Source organism: Carassius carassius, chromosome 15 (assembly GCF_963082965.1).
Source record: "Carassius carassius chromosome 15, fCarCar2.1, whole genome shotgun sequence".
NCBI classification, from domain to species: domain Eukaryota; kingdom Metazoa; phylum Chordata; class Actinopteri; order Cypriniformes; family Cyprinidae; genus Carassius; species Carassius carassius.
This window is the reverse complement of record NC_081769.1, coordinates 22701229-22714109: the sequence shown is the minus strand read 5'-3', so window position 1 is coordinate 22714109 and position 12881 is coordinate 22701229. Positions and strand designations below refer to the sequence as shown.

Below are 12881 nucleotides of genomic sequence, written 5' to 3'. Positions count from 1 at the left end.
ACAAAGCAAAAGTCTTGTCCAAGGTTTTAGACTTAATAGGCCAAGGAAATGTCAGACTCTCTTTTTCTTTTTTTAAATTCTTTTCAGCACCTGTCTGTAGAGAAATTGAGTGTGGAATCAGAATAAACTGTTCCAGAGGCGCAGAACCATCCAGTTTTTACTCTCTCTGAGACCTATACATTTGCTGCAAAGAATCTGTATGCCTGCTTGGGGCTGTTGGTGTCTTCTTGTGAGAGACTGAATGTGTGAAAAGAGCCCCTCCATTCATCTTCTCCGTTTAACTTATAGCTGTGGAAGAGGCAAGGAAAAAGACGTAAAGTGAGAAAGAGACATTGAGCGAGACCACTCTCACCATCAGATGTCTCCGCTTATATTTCTTGAGCTCGGATACAGGAGCTTTTTGTGTGGAGTCCGGTCTCCCTGGTGGAGAGTGTGCTCTTTGAAAAGACCATTGACTGCTGGGTGAAAGATAAGGTGAAGGCAGCACATGTGCTGCCAGATAAAATTAGTACGACACTGATATGTCTCAGCAGTGTATTCACGTTCATCTATCACTTTCATCAATATGGTTTTTAACAATAGTTTTTAGAATGTTTGTGTTCTTGTTTTGTGTGCGTTTTGCTTTAATTCGTCTATTTTGACTTGTTTTTTAATTTTGCTTTGGCAAGAATGTTTGCTTTTGTTTTATTTACTTATTTTATTTTATTTTTTGCTTTAGTTTGTTTTTGGATTTGTTCTTGTGTGTGTGTTTTGCTTTTCTTTTTGTTCTTTTTTTGGCTTTTCTTTCGCTTTTGCTTTTTTCATCTTTTTCCTTGTTTTATTTTGTTCATTTTGTTTTGTTTATGTTTTGCTTTAGCTTCCGCTTATAACATAGATTGTTATGTTTTGATCAGAGTACCTGTGTTCCGTCTCAGCAATGAACATTTGAGCCTCTATAGTCTATACGTCAGTTCTGTAAAAGGAAACAAAGAAGTTGTGGGGTACTCATTATAATAATTCACACTTTGGCAGAGATTTTGGAAAATCCTACCAAAGACAATGAGTTTAGAAACAAAGCTTCTCTCTCTTGCCTCTGGTTCAGTCAAGGACATTCATGTGAATAATTTTATGCACAGTGAATGAAAATCATTCAGTCATTTTATATTTCATTCATTGTAATGCCACTGGACCTATTTCCTCTATGGAAATAGCACAGCTAAATATAATACTCTCAGGTGTTACTGTGCAAGCCATATTTAGTGTCAGGATTCATAATGTTTCAAGATCAAGCAAAAGGTCTGAGCTAAGTGTGCATCTGGCTTACTAAACCCCCCACTGTCCAATACAATATTAAAAGCCCTATGCAGACTATTTTCTCTTGTATATATTTTCAAACAGGATTTTCAAAAACTAGGTCTGTCAGTGTAGTAAAAAAGTTGCCAAGTAGGCATGAAACAGAAGTTACCAGAGGTCTTGTTTTCACTATTGTGACATATAAGTGAAATGGCTTCTTAAATGAGAAACAATGTAGGATGGGATGTAATAAGGTCTGTCAGGAATTGATTGGATCGTTGGATAATTTTTGCTTGCCGTTGCTGCAATCTCATGTGAGTGACAGGTTTTACTGCCTTTGCACCAGTGAATATGTCATCGAAGAAGAGAAGATGTGTTGCAAGAAGGAAGTTGTTTTAATTAAAGATTACCAGGGCACATGAAATTTAAAAAATTAATGGTGTGAACATATAAATCATTTACAGCATATTAAACACTGCAATATAAAAAAAAGTATTTCAAGGTGACTTACTGAAATCAATTTGAAATCAGCTCAAGAGCTGCTTGTCTGCAGTACTGTAAATGCTAAGGTCCAGTGTTTTCAGTCAGATCTGTGTGTGTGTGTGAACTCCTCCTCCTGGCCAAGGTCCAATTTAACCATGTGTGTTTACTTGTGGACTAGTTCAGTCACGTGTGTGTATGTAGTCCGGTGCGAGTGTTTGCGGTCTATCTGCTGGTTTAACCCAAGTGTTGTGATTTTTAGAGCCGTTGAGTCCAGGTCTTTGACTCATGACCGTCTTGTGAGTACGCATTGTGTATTCTCAAGGTCTCCTCAGGACAAGCGTACAGGAACTGGATCTCTGGTTACATGAAGCCTGGGCCATTCTGGACACATTATGATAAGCAGGATATGATGTCACACAGAGGAAGCTTCTAAAACGTATTGTCTGTTTGAATATGTTAGGGAGGGCATTTATATCTGAAATGTGAACCAAAAGACTGACAGTAGTGACAACATGGAGCTTACATTTTGTTGACGTCTTTCGGACCCACCAGAGTGCATGTTTGCTTTGGACTTAAGTTGCTTCACAGGCTCATTGTTCATGTTTTTAGAGGGCCGTTTAAGCCCTGAACTATTGAGATCCACGCTGGCGTGTACCTGCTGGCCCTTCTTCAGAAAAGGTAGGAGAGGGGCTCAAAATGAACAGAAACTAACTAAAATTACATTAAATGTGTCCTATATGCTTACTGGTTGTTTCACGCCGATTTCATTTCCTGTTTGCTGAGTTTGTGTATGTGACCCTAATTTTATATGCCATTGTACTTTTTGGTGTCATTTATAGATGCAAATTTATTTGAGTGATTGTAACGGGTAAATATTTATTACATTACTGTTTTTTCCAGTTGTCTGTGCTGATTCTGATTGGTCAATAATCATTAACGCCCAGTAACTGACCACTCATCTGCTTCGTATTTGGTTTATTTTATTATAATGACCATGTAGGCACCTTCACACTTAGCTATTCATCATCTAACCAGAGCTGTAGACACATTGTGTGATTGTTTTGGGCTGATTTAGCTGACATGAAACAGTCAGCCATTGTTGTATTGACCTTGCAGCTCTGGAATGCTATAGTTTGCCATCATGGATTGTTGTACTTGAAGTTCTTCTGCCAGAATATCTGACACTATCATAGTCCCCAAGGCCACTCGTCTGGCATGCTTGACAGAGACATCTGTCTGTCTGAAGTGTTAGTGTCTGGACCTTTTCCTTTATTTCCTCCCAGGAGTCCAACCTTCTGTTAGCGTCTGCAGCATCCTGCTGTAAATTTTGCTCTGACAATTGAATATCAAGCTGATCGTACAGTCTCCTTTATCAGTGTAGATCCAAAGCCTTGGGATTGCTTTGCAGCAATTCATTGTGTTCAGGTGACACCTCTAAACTGATTTGACTGAGAGCTTTCATTGTCTTGTCAGTGTGTTTTGATTGATCTGTGCACTCTGCAGTGAAAATGAATGTTTGTGCTCTGATAAATGGGTATTGCTTTTTATTCTGAACAAGAATATTCCATTATGCAGTGATCTGGTTAATATTATTATAAGACCATACAGACTGAAGGCATTGCAAAGCTGATAGTTCATCCATTTATGTTAGCTATCCCATAATCCTTCAGATTGTATTTGTAGCACAAACAATGCATATGTTTTTTACAGATTTAGTAATTTTTGATCGTACTTCTTTAAGGCCTCTGCAGTGACAATTTTATGTTTTCTTCAGAATATGACAGACAGTTAGCACCCACCAAAGCCATGGCAGCGGCTTACCTGGACCCAAACCTGACCCATGCCCTGAAACAGGGGGTCAAGCCTCGCTTCAGCGCAGGGATGGAGCGGACGGCTGGGGCTCTGGAGCGCGTACTCCGAGTCTTTCACTACTTCGAGAGCAGTAGTGAACCCTGCACCTGGGCCAGCAACATCCGACACGGGGACTCAACCGATGTCAGGGTGAGTCTGCAGATCAACTGGGTCACACTCCTAATGTTTCCAGGATCTAGAATACCATATTGGATCATATCGATTGCAGAGAACAGAAGAGAAATGCATAGTCATTGTTCTTATGTATTTTTGGTAAAAATTGAGGCTGATACCAGATTTATTTATTTTATAAATGTTTTTACTTGCTGTGTTTATATGGCAGGTATCAATATTTTCTATTGTAATGTTTTAATATGCATGCAAAATTCTTTTTGAGAGCTTTATTATTATTATTTTCTTTCAAAAACCTTAATTAACAAACTAACAATAGACTTATTGCACAGTCATATTGTTAAATAGATTTTTTTCATTCATCATTATTAAAAGCAGACAGACAACATCATCATATTAGCATTTGTTTTTGATAAAACATAGTTATTGGCCTAATATCTGAAGTTTTATAAATTTTATATTTGTGTAGGGCCTTATGAAATCCATTTTATTTTCCCCAAAATTCTGTTTTCTTTTTTTCCAAAATCATTTTTCAGTTTTTTTTTTCTTCGTTTAAATATTTCTAGACACTCTTTTAATGGCTAAATTAAATTGTATTAATAATAAAACATGTCTAATTTATTGAAGTCATGAAACATGCAATTTATTAAAAGTTTAACAAAACTTAAATTGAGACCCTATAAAATGTTTTTTTTTCTCTCTCTCTCAAATTCAGTTCTGTATTCACCAAATTCTGTTTTCCATAAATTTTCTGTTTTCCATTTCAATGGTTTCTATAAACTATAACAAATAAAAACTCTCTAAAAAATACTTATTTTTTTCTTCAGAAAATACTGTGTTATATATTTACATTTTATGCTAAATAAAATCTGGTAAAAAAAACTTTCAGGTAAATATTCCTTAAAAATAATAATTTTATTTAGTAGTAATACTATCATTACAATATGTAATATATTTATGTAACAGTTTCTTCAAGTTAAACCAGACTTTTATTTTGACAGGTTGGTGTGAAGACCTTTTACGTTTCTGTTCGTAAATGATATGACAGGATTTTAGTTTTCTCAAAGGAAACTGTAAAATCTCAGTTATAGACATTGTTTGTGATCATGTACTCATACGAGTGTCATGTGCACATCAGTATGTGTGTGGTAACGAAACCGTGCGTCTGCGCCATTCATACACACACGCAGAACATGTACGATTCATATTGACCCATACCATTTTTGTGGATAATATTCACAGACACTAGTCCATATCACATTTTGATTTAAAGGGATACTCCACCCCAAAATGAAAATTTTGTCATTAATCACTTACCCCCATGTCGTTCCAAACCCGTAAAAGCTTCGTTCATCTTCAGAACACAATTTAAGATATTTTGGATAAAAACCAGGAGGCTTGTGACTGTCCGATATACTGCCAAGTAAATAACAGTGTCAAGGTCGAGAAAAGTATGAAAGACGTCGTCATTATAGTCCATCTGCCATCAGTGGTTCAACCATAATGTTATGAAGCAACGAGAATACTGTTTGTAAGCAAAGAAAACAAAAATAATGACTTTATTCTGACAATGCTTTTATACTTTTCTGGACCTTGACAGTGTAACTTACTTGGCAGTCTATGGGACAGTCACAAGCCTCCCGGTTTTCATCCAAAATATCTTAAATTGTGTTCCGAAGATGAAATAAGCTTTTACAGGTTTGGAACGACATGAGGGTAAGTGATTGAATTACAAAATTTTCATTTTGGGGTGGAGTATCTCTTTAAGTGTACTGACATACTTTTGATTTATCCATCCAAAATTTGACAATTTCTGTGACATTCCGTCTTTTACTGTTAATTCCGTTTTTTTGACTCCACTTTAGTACAACATTAGTCTGACAGTTTATACCACAAACATTCCTGTGCAGGACTAAAGACGATATTTCTTCTGAGCTCCAGGCTTTTCAGCATTATTCAGAATGCAGCTTGCAGTGGCCTAGAACACTCATGGTAAAACCCCTTCAGACAATGGCGTGCTATGCTACTCTAAATTATTTAATGAGGTTTGTTTTTGAAGCCAAGTAGCCGTAAGACTTCAAAGCGCATTACCCCGCTTTCATCCTTCACGTGGCTGCCATTGTCCCAGTTCTCTGCTGTTTTATGCAGGTTTACATCTAATGCTGATCAGTCTTATCAGGTCTGAACCTCATCCAAACCTGGCCCAAACTAAACAGACCACTGCCACAGAAACGTCACATTAACTCAGAGCACTTCAACAAATGAAACCAATTGAATTGACGTCTAAGATGAAATGAATGCAGGTGGTTTTAGTGTGATAAAGCCATATGATTAAGCCAGGTTTTCTCTTTTCTTTATTTATTTAGATGTTGTATTAGTAGTCTATGATGTCTGTGAGAAGATAGAAAAGATAACGGGCATCACATATTATTCATCACACACTAATGTGGCTTATCAGTTCTTCCCTGATGGCTCATGCATTTTTTGATTTGCATAATAAATTAAATAACAGTTTTTCCATCCTTTTAGACATCATATATTATGCCTCAGTAGACTCTTGAACATCCTGCTCTCTCTTGGCCTCATCCATCTCTTCTCTCTGTCTTACATTGATTTGAACCACAGAACATACTGACCCATAACATGACACATTAATCAAAGAAAGATTAAACTGAATCTTTTGTGGCTTTGAGCCCATTCTCTTCAGAATATTCTCTGACATTTACTTATTTAAATGTCTTGTCCTGCTTTATATATTATTTGATGAACTTTATAGAGTGCTATGCTGTCACTAAATGCTTGTGTATGTGTTTTCAGGGCATTATACAGAAGATTGTGGACATCCATAAGGTGAGGTGTGTGTCCTGCTTTGGTCTGCGCCTGAGCCACCTGAGAACAGGTGAAGTTCATTGGCTCCACCCCGACATGGGCGTGTCTCACGTGAGGGAGAGGTATGAGCACAGCCATCCCCAGGACGACTGGAGGTGAGTCACTCTTTTAATGCTCATATCATAAGCATAAAACCATTGTTATGGTTAATAGTTAATTTATTTATCAACTGTTTAATTATCAGTTAATATATAAACAGCACAAGGTTGGTTTCTGTTTTTCAGCCAATAGCAAACAAGAAGATTGTTTGGAAAACCTATACTTTCATTCAAAATATGTAACACTTTTTGAAGGAAATCGCTTATGCTCAAAAAGGCTGCATGCATTTGATCTTTGCATTAAAAACCATACTTCTGTGAAATAAAATTATACATTTTTAAATGATTTAATATATTTAAAATGTAATTTATTCCTGTCCAAAGCTGAATTTTCAGCATCCATTACTCTAGTTGGTGCATGATTCTTTAGAAATGAATCTAATATGCTGATTTAGTGTTCAAGAAACATTTCCTGTTATTATCAATGGTGAAAACAGCTGTGCTGCTTAATATCTTTGTGGAAACTAATACATTTATCCTTGATGCATTACTGTGGTGCATTCTTTGATGAATAGATACTTTAGAAATTGAAATCTTTTGTAACATTATAAATCTCTTCACTGTCACTTTTGCAAATTTAATTCATCCTTGCTGAAAAGAATTTATTTAAAAAAGATCTGACTCCAAATTTACGCAGTAGTAGTGTTTTTGAAAATAATTAATTCAGTATGATTTCATAAATAGTAATAGTATATTTTCAAAAATGCTTGATGTTTCTGTCTGCAATACAATCAAAACACCTCTCACATCTCTAAAATAGCACATCCTTGACATCTGAGACCACTGTGATGCTGTGGTACATTTATTATCTGTTATATTATTATTACAAATGTTTTTTTTTTTTTAGTGGTTCCATATGTCACTAGTGATCTATTGAAAGAAATTATGGTAGTTCAAGCCTCAGAAAACTCTTAAATTATGCAAACTTTGCTATGTTTAATTGCATCAAACAGGAGTCCTGTTCCAAAGACTTTACATCCAGTACGTGCCATGTTATATCTGGGTCACCCTTGTTTTATGAGGGTGACTCTGCACAACGTTCTGTTGTAAAGCATTATGGGAGTGAATGTGTTGTTCATCTTTATAGGATGAAAGGATGATATAATGGCTTATGTATAATTCATACAGTGGGGGTGAATAATTCTGCACCACGATGAGGTTGACATAGTGGGTGGAGCTCACATGAATGTGGCTCATCGTAGTGAGTTTTATCTTAATGAAGCTAAATAAAGCAGTCTGTGCTTAATTGCTCTATTATTTATATTCCATTCCCGCAGCTGGGGGCTTGTTTCACCCATCTTCTTTCTTCAACCGTTCATTATGAATGAATGGGCTTTTTATGCAATTACGGGGAAAGTCCGCAGTTCAAAGGATGAGCTTGAGTCTCTTTGCCCTCCAGCATGTCTTCATAATGAAAAACAGCACCTTCATAATACATGCAGCATTTGCTTTAAAGCAAGACATTTTACCCTCTGCAAATGCAGATCAGCAGGTTAGATCCCTCCTCTCCAGTTTCTGCAGAAACGGAAAAGAAACGCATAGGAGTTAACTGCAGGCCACCTCTTGTTTTTTTATTGTCTATGATCATGTTTCCCACATGGAATAATGTTATTATTCAGCACAGCCTAAAGTACAGTGGGATAAACTGATATAAACCATAAATCCGAACTGGTTATATTTTTAAAACTTTACTGTATTGGTGGGAATTTGTGCTAGTATATGTAGAACAATGCTGGTGATATTTTTATGGGCCTGATCATGAAAGGGACAGCATTTCTACAATTGTATAGGTATTAAAGCTGATGCAAATCCTTGCACTACTCAGATTTTTGTCAAGTCAAATGCTATAGAGTGAACGAAGAACTGAAAGGAATAGTTGACTCACAACCACAAATGGAAATTTGCTTAAAATCCTCACCCTCACGTCATCGAAGATGTAGATGAGCTTGTTACTTCAGAACAGATTTGGAGAAATTTAGCATGACATCACTTGCTCACTAATGGATCCTCTGTAGTGAATGGGTGAAACTCAGTTTGTCTTCATGCTTGTGCATTATGTTTGAGGCAGATGCCACAGGTACATCATCCCTAGCCAATTTAGAGAACATTGTTTTGAACGTGTGAGGCAGGTGCCGCAGCATTCTGGCTTCAGCTCAGGAATAGGGATGTGTAAAACTAATTTAGCGTAATTGAGAGCAGACAGTGAACCAGCTGTGAGAGAACGGGTGTGATTTTTACCTCCCAGACAGACAGCTGCTAAGAGCAGCCACTAATATTGCCATAATTGTGTTGTCTGGCAGACTTTAGACGATCTTGTCTCACCGGCATCAATCACATATGAAAGTGAAGATGAGTAAAGAGTGCCATAATCTGAACCATCATTGTTGTTAAAGATTCAAAACGCAGTGAAGGTGATCAACCCGAGGGCTTGGTTTTCTAAAGCATCTGTTGTGATTGGTCAGGCTGTATGACAGCTGCCAATCATTGATGATCACCTGTGATTGATATTCCTGAGGGGTTATTTTGTAGGTAGAGCCGACAGTATGTGGAGAAGTCTTTTAATTAGATCATTTCTTTTCCTCTCTCTTCTCTCCAGATATGAGCTACGGATTCGATACTTGCCTAAAGGATTTTTAAACCAGTTTACTGAGGACCAGCCAACTCTCAACTACTTTTATCATCAGGTGAGGGATAGTTTAATCTGGCAGTCTGTGTACTGCTGCTAAACCTTTTGCTACTGTCTCCCTGTATAGACACTTACTCCCTTTTGTCTATACTCTGCTCAAGTGAGTCGCACAAAACCTGTAAAGAACATGCCTGGGGCATATTTCACCCCAAAATAAAAAAAAAGCTATATATTATACTTGTTTCTTTGGGGTGAAATATGACCCTTTTCTTTGAGATTCACCCACACAGTACATTAACAAAAGAAACAGAAAGGTGGTTCAGTGTTCAAGGCTCAAAGTCTGTAATTGCTGTAATCCCTGTCAGGTTACAAAGATCTAAGCATAAGCCATGAAGATGTTTTTTCATGACTAGCAAATTAGCTCTGTATTATGAATGCTTTATTTATTTGACATGCAGTATTGGTCTGTTCCAGAGGAGGAGTGAATTGATAAGTTCTGTCATTATCCACTCTGTATGGTCAGTGTTGTGTTGTGCCTTTCTCCTTGCCTAGCCTAATATACATCTCTCTGTGCACAGGTGAAAAGTGATTATATGATTGAGATTGCCGATAAAGTGGATCAAGAAATAGCACTTAAACTAGGCTGCATTGAAATCAGGTATGTGTGATACACAGTATACACTGTTCAAAGGTTTGGGGTCAGTAATTCATCGAAGAATCTTGAAAAAACATATGGCTGTTTCTACAGAATTATTAAGTACCACAACTGTTTTCAACATTGATAATAAAAAAGAAATGTTTCTTGGGCATCAAATCAGCATAACAGAATGATTTCTGAAGGATCAAGTGACACTAAAGGTTAGACACAGAAAGTATTCAGTATTTTTTGATCTAATAAATAGTGTTGGTGAGAGATTTCTTTAAAAAAGATTAGAAAATATCACCCACCCCAAACTTTTCAACAGTAGTATAAATGATGAAATGTAAGCGTTTTCCCATGACGTTTAACAAATAAAGAACGAATTCAGACAAATCACTTTCCTCTTCTCCTTTACAGGCGGTTTTTCAGGGACATGCGTGGAAACGCCCTGGATAAAAAATCGAATTATGAATTATTAGAGTAAGTAATGCTATGTTTGGAACATTGGTGCCCAGTTCTCAAATTGTGTCCATGGTTACATAAATTATATAATGTATTTTTTCATACAGCATCCTTTTTATTTAACTTGAGGGATTGTAGTGACATTAGTTTTGGTGTTTTTCACCTTAGAATAAAAAAATAGTTGTAAGTGTGAAGTCAAAATTAAGAGCAATCTGGAGATAGAAGGTTGCAGTTGTGAGAAATACAAGAGCCATAGAAATAGTCACAGTTGTGAGAAATAGTTGCAAGTACCAAACATGGACTTCCATTGGGAAACGTGGCTTAACACATCAAAAAATGCGTTCTCTCAATAACTGTCTTGACAGAAGGATTAACATTTTTGTACTGTGCCTGGACATTATGTTAGAAATTAAATTCTAATTGGTTCTTATTCTCATACTACTGCAGTGTTCACCTATGACATAATGCTGTTAGTGTACTTCAACCAAGCTCATACTGGACTGAAAGGAGTACTGTAGTTCTTTGAACCTTTAGAGGATTTCTCTCGCTCACTTTTTCTTTCAAATAGTGTGTATATGGGTCAGAATAACTAGTCCGTGTTGCATGGCCCTCTGAAACCTGTCTGATCTATTTTTAGTAGAGTATAATTGATCTTTGCGTATCTCCTGCAGTGGTGTAGGGTCTCCATTACTGTAGTATTGCTTTACACTGGAAGAGACAATAATCTGTAATAATGGCTCAGTCACCAACAAGTTGCTGTCTTTTACCCCAAAAATCTCTGTTTTGCTTTCTTTTAAAGACTGAAGTCAGTTTCTTGCCATTTTTTTTTTCTTCCTGCAGGAAGGACGTTGGTCTGCGGAGATTCTTTCCAAAGAGTTTATTAGACTCAGTGAAGGTAATAAGACATTTCTGATGCTCCTGCGATGTCTGTCTCAAAACGGTGGTTGTCTTGATTTATTGGATGTGAGAAAATGCTATTGTTTAGGCAAAATCAATGTTATTACCTGGCTGGCTTCCTCTGTGGTCTCACACCCCTGAGATGTTTTGGCCCAGTTCTGTTTTCCTTCTCTTTCTGAAGAAGCCACTGGAGGGAACCGTTCTAATGAAATGCAGTTTGCCAGAGAGCCAGGTTTCGTTTCCTCCTGACCTATCTAGTCCCTTTCAGTCTTTCAGTATGCTGTGGCATAATGTCTGCTGTTATTTTAGCTATTTGTATGGTAAAATTTGGTATAGTATTTATTGTGAATATTTCTATACAGAGAAATTACCATGATTTTAACACTTTTAAAGGAAAATAAAACAAATAAATGTATGTAAATATTTATTTTAATATTAAAAAACAAAAACAGAAAATATTTGAACATCCGCATATTATGCAGTTCACCTTTGCAATTTTTTTTAGCTCGTTGCATCATTAATTGTTATAGTAAATTCAGATTCTGTGTGCATTTGGGAATTGAGATTGAGAATGGAAATGGTGTTTGTGTATTTGCATTCCCGAGGGATTTTCCTGTTCTTTATTAAAGGAGATTTACTGCATATTTTGTGGCTTTCACTCTCTTCTGCTCTGGCTTCCTATATTTTACATTCTACCCCGAAAGCAGCCCAAAATCACCTCCTTTTCATTGGTTGCCATGGAAACCCAAGCCCATGTCAAAAGGGAAAAGAGAATTACCGACCAGTTTTTTTTTTTTTTTTTAATTTGAGAATCTTTAATCTGTCATTTTATATTTAGATTAAGACCCCTTATTGAGAGAAAATCATGTCATAATTCTGCAAAGACAGTTTTATTCAAACCTTTAATGATTTTTCTTTGCTACGGTCTTATTCTTGTGCCATCAGAATGATTCACAGGCCTCAATTCCTTCTTTATGAAGAAATATTGGTTTACAGAGTTAATTTATAAATGTCTTTTCCTTTAAAAGGGTTCAAATGTCCTTGTTTGTTGCATTAGGGTTCTTGTTGTCTATATCTAAAGGTGAAGTGTGTCATTTTTGCACCAGACAAGACCAAACAGGTAGTTGCTCCTTAGATGTGTACCATTGATTGAGCAGTATTGCGAAAAACAAAGCAGTATTTCACAGTGTTTACAATCTTTCTAAAGTCATCTTATGAATGGCATGTAGTTGCCACTAATCTCTGCTAGAAGAAAATGTTTTATCTCCAAATGATTCACAAGGGTTTATAACTGATATTATAATTTAATTACAAGTCACTGTAATTTTGTCTTTGCAGGCTAAATCCCTGCGCAAACTGATCCAGCAGACTTTTAAACAGTTTGCCAGTCTGAACGATGAGCAGTGTATCCTCAAGTTCTTCGAGATCCTTTCACCTTTACACAGATTTGATAAGGAGTGTTTCAAATGCGCTCTCGGGGTGAGTTGAGTTTAGATGTTAAATAATTCAAGATGGTAGACTACTTTAATGG

The 12881-nt window shown here is 36.5% G+C and overlaps 1 protein-coding gene across 13 annotated transcripts in view; it reads left to right on the top strand.

The window, feature by feature from the left end:
* ptk2ab (protein tyrosine kinase 2ab) overlaps positions 1–12881 on the top strand; it is a 70498-nt gene that overhangs the window by 22392 nt on the left and 35225 nt on the right. For 4 of the 13 annotated variants that reach the window (XM_059568068.1, XM_059568067.1, XM_059568061.1 and 1 more), the window contains 7 exons: positions 3530–3756; positions 6556–6722; positions 9322–9409; positions 9930–10009; positions 10409–10471; positions 11294–11348; positions 12689–12829. In XM_059568068.1, coding sequence (XP_059424051.1) covers positions 3562–3756; positions 6556–6722; positions 9322–9409; positions 9930–10009; positions 10409–10471; positions 11294–11348; positions 12689–12829 — 789 coding nt within the window. In that variant the 5' untranslated portion in view covers positions 3530–3561. Of the gene's footprint in view, positions 1–1974; positions 2434–3529; positions 3757–6555; positions 6723–9321; positions 9410–9929; positions 10010–10408; positions 10472–11293; positions 11349–12688; positions 12830–12881 lie in introns of those variants that run through there. The other 9 variants (XM_059568058.1, XM_059568059.1, XM_059568057.1 and 6 more) reach the window with 4 other exon arrangements.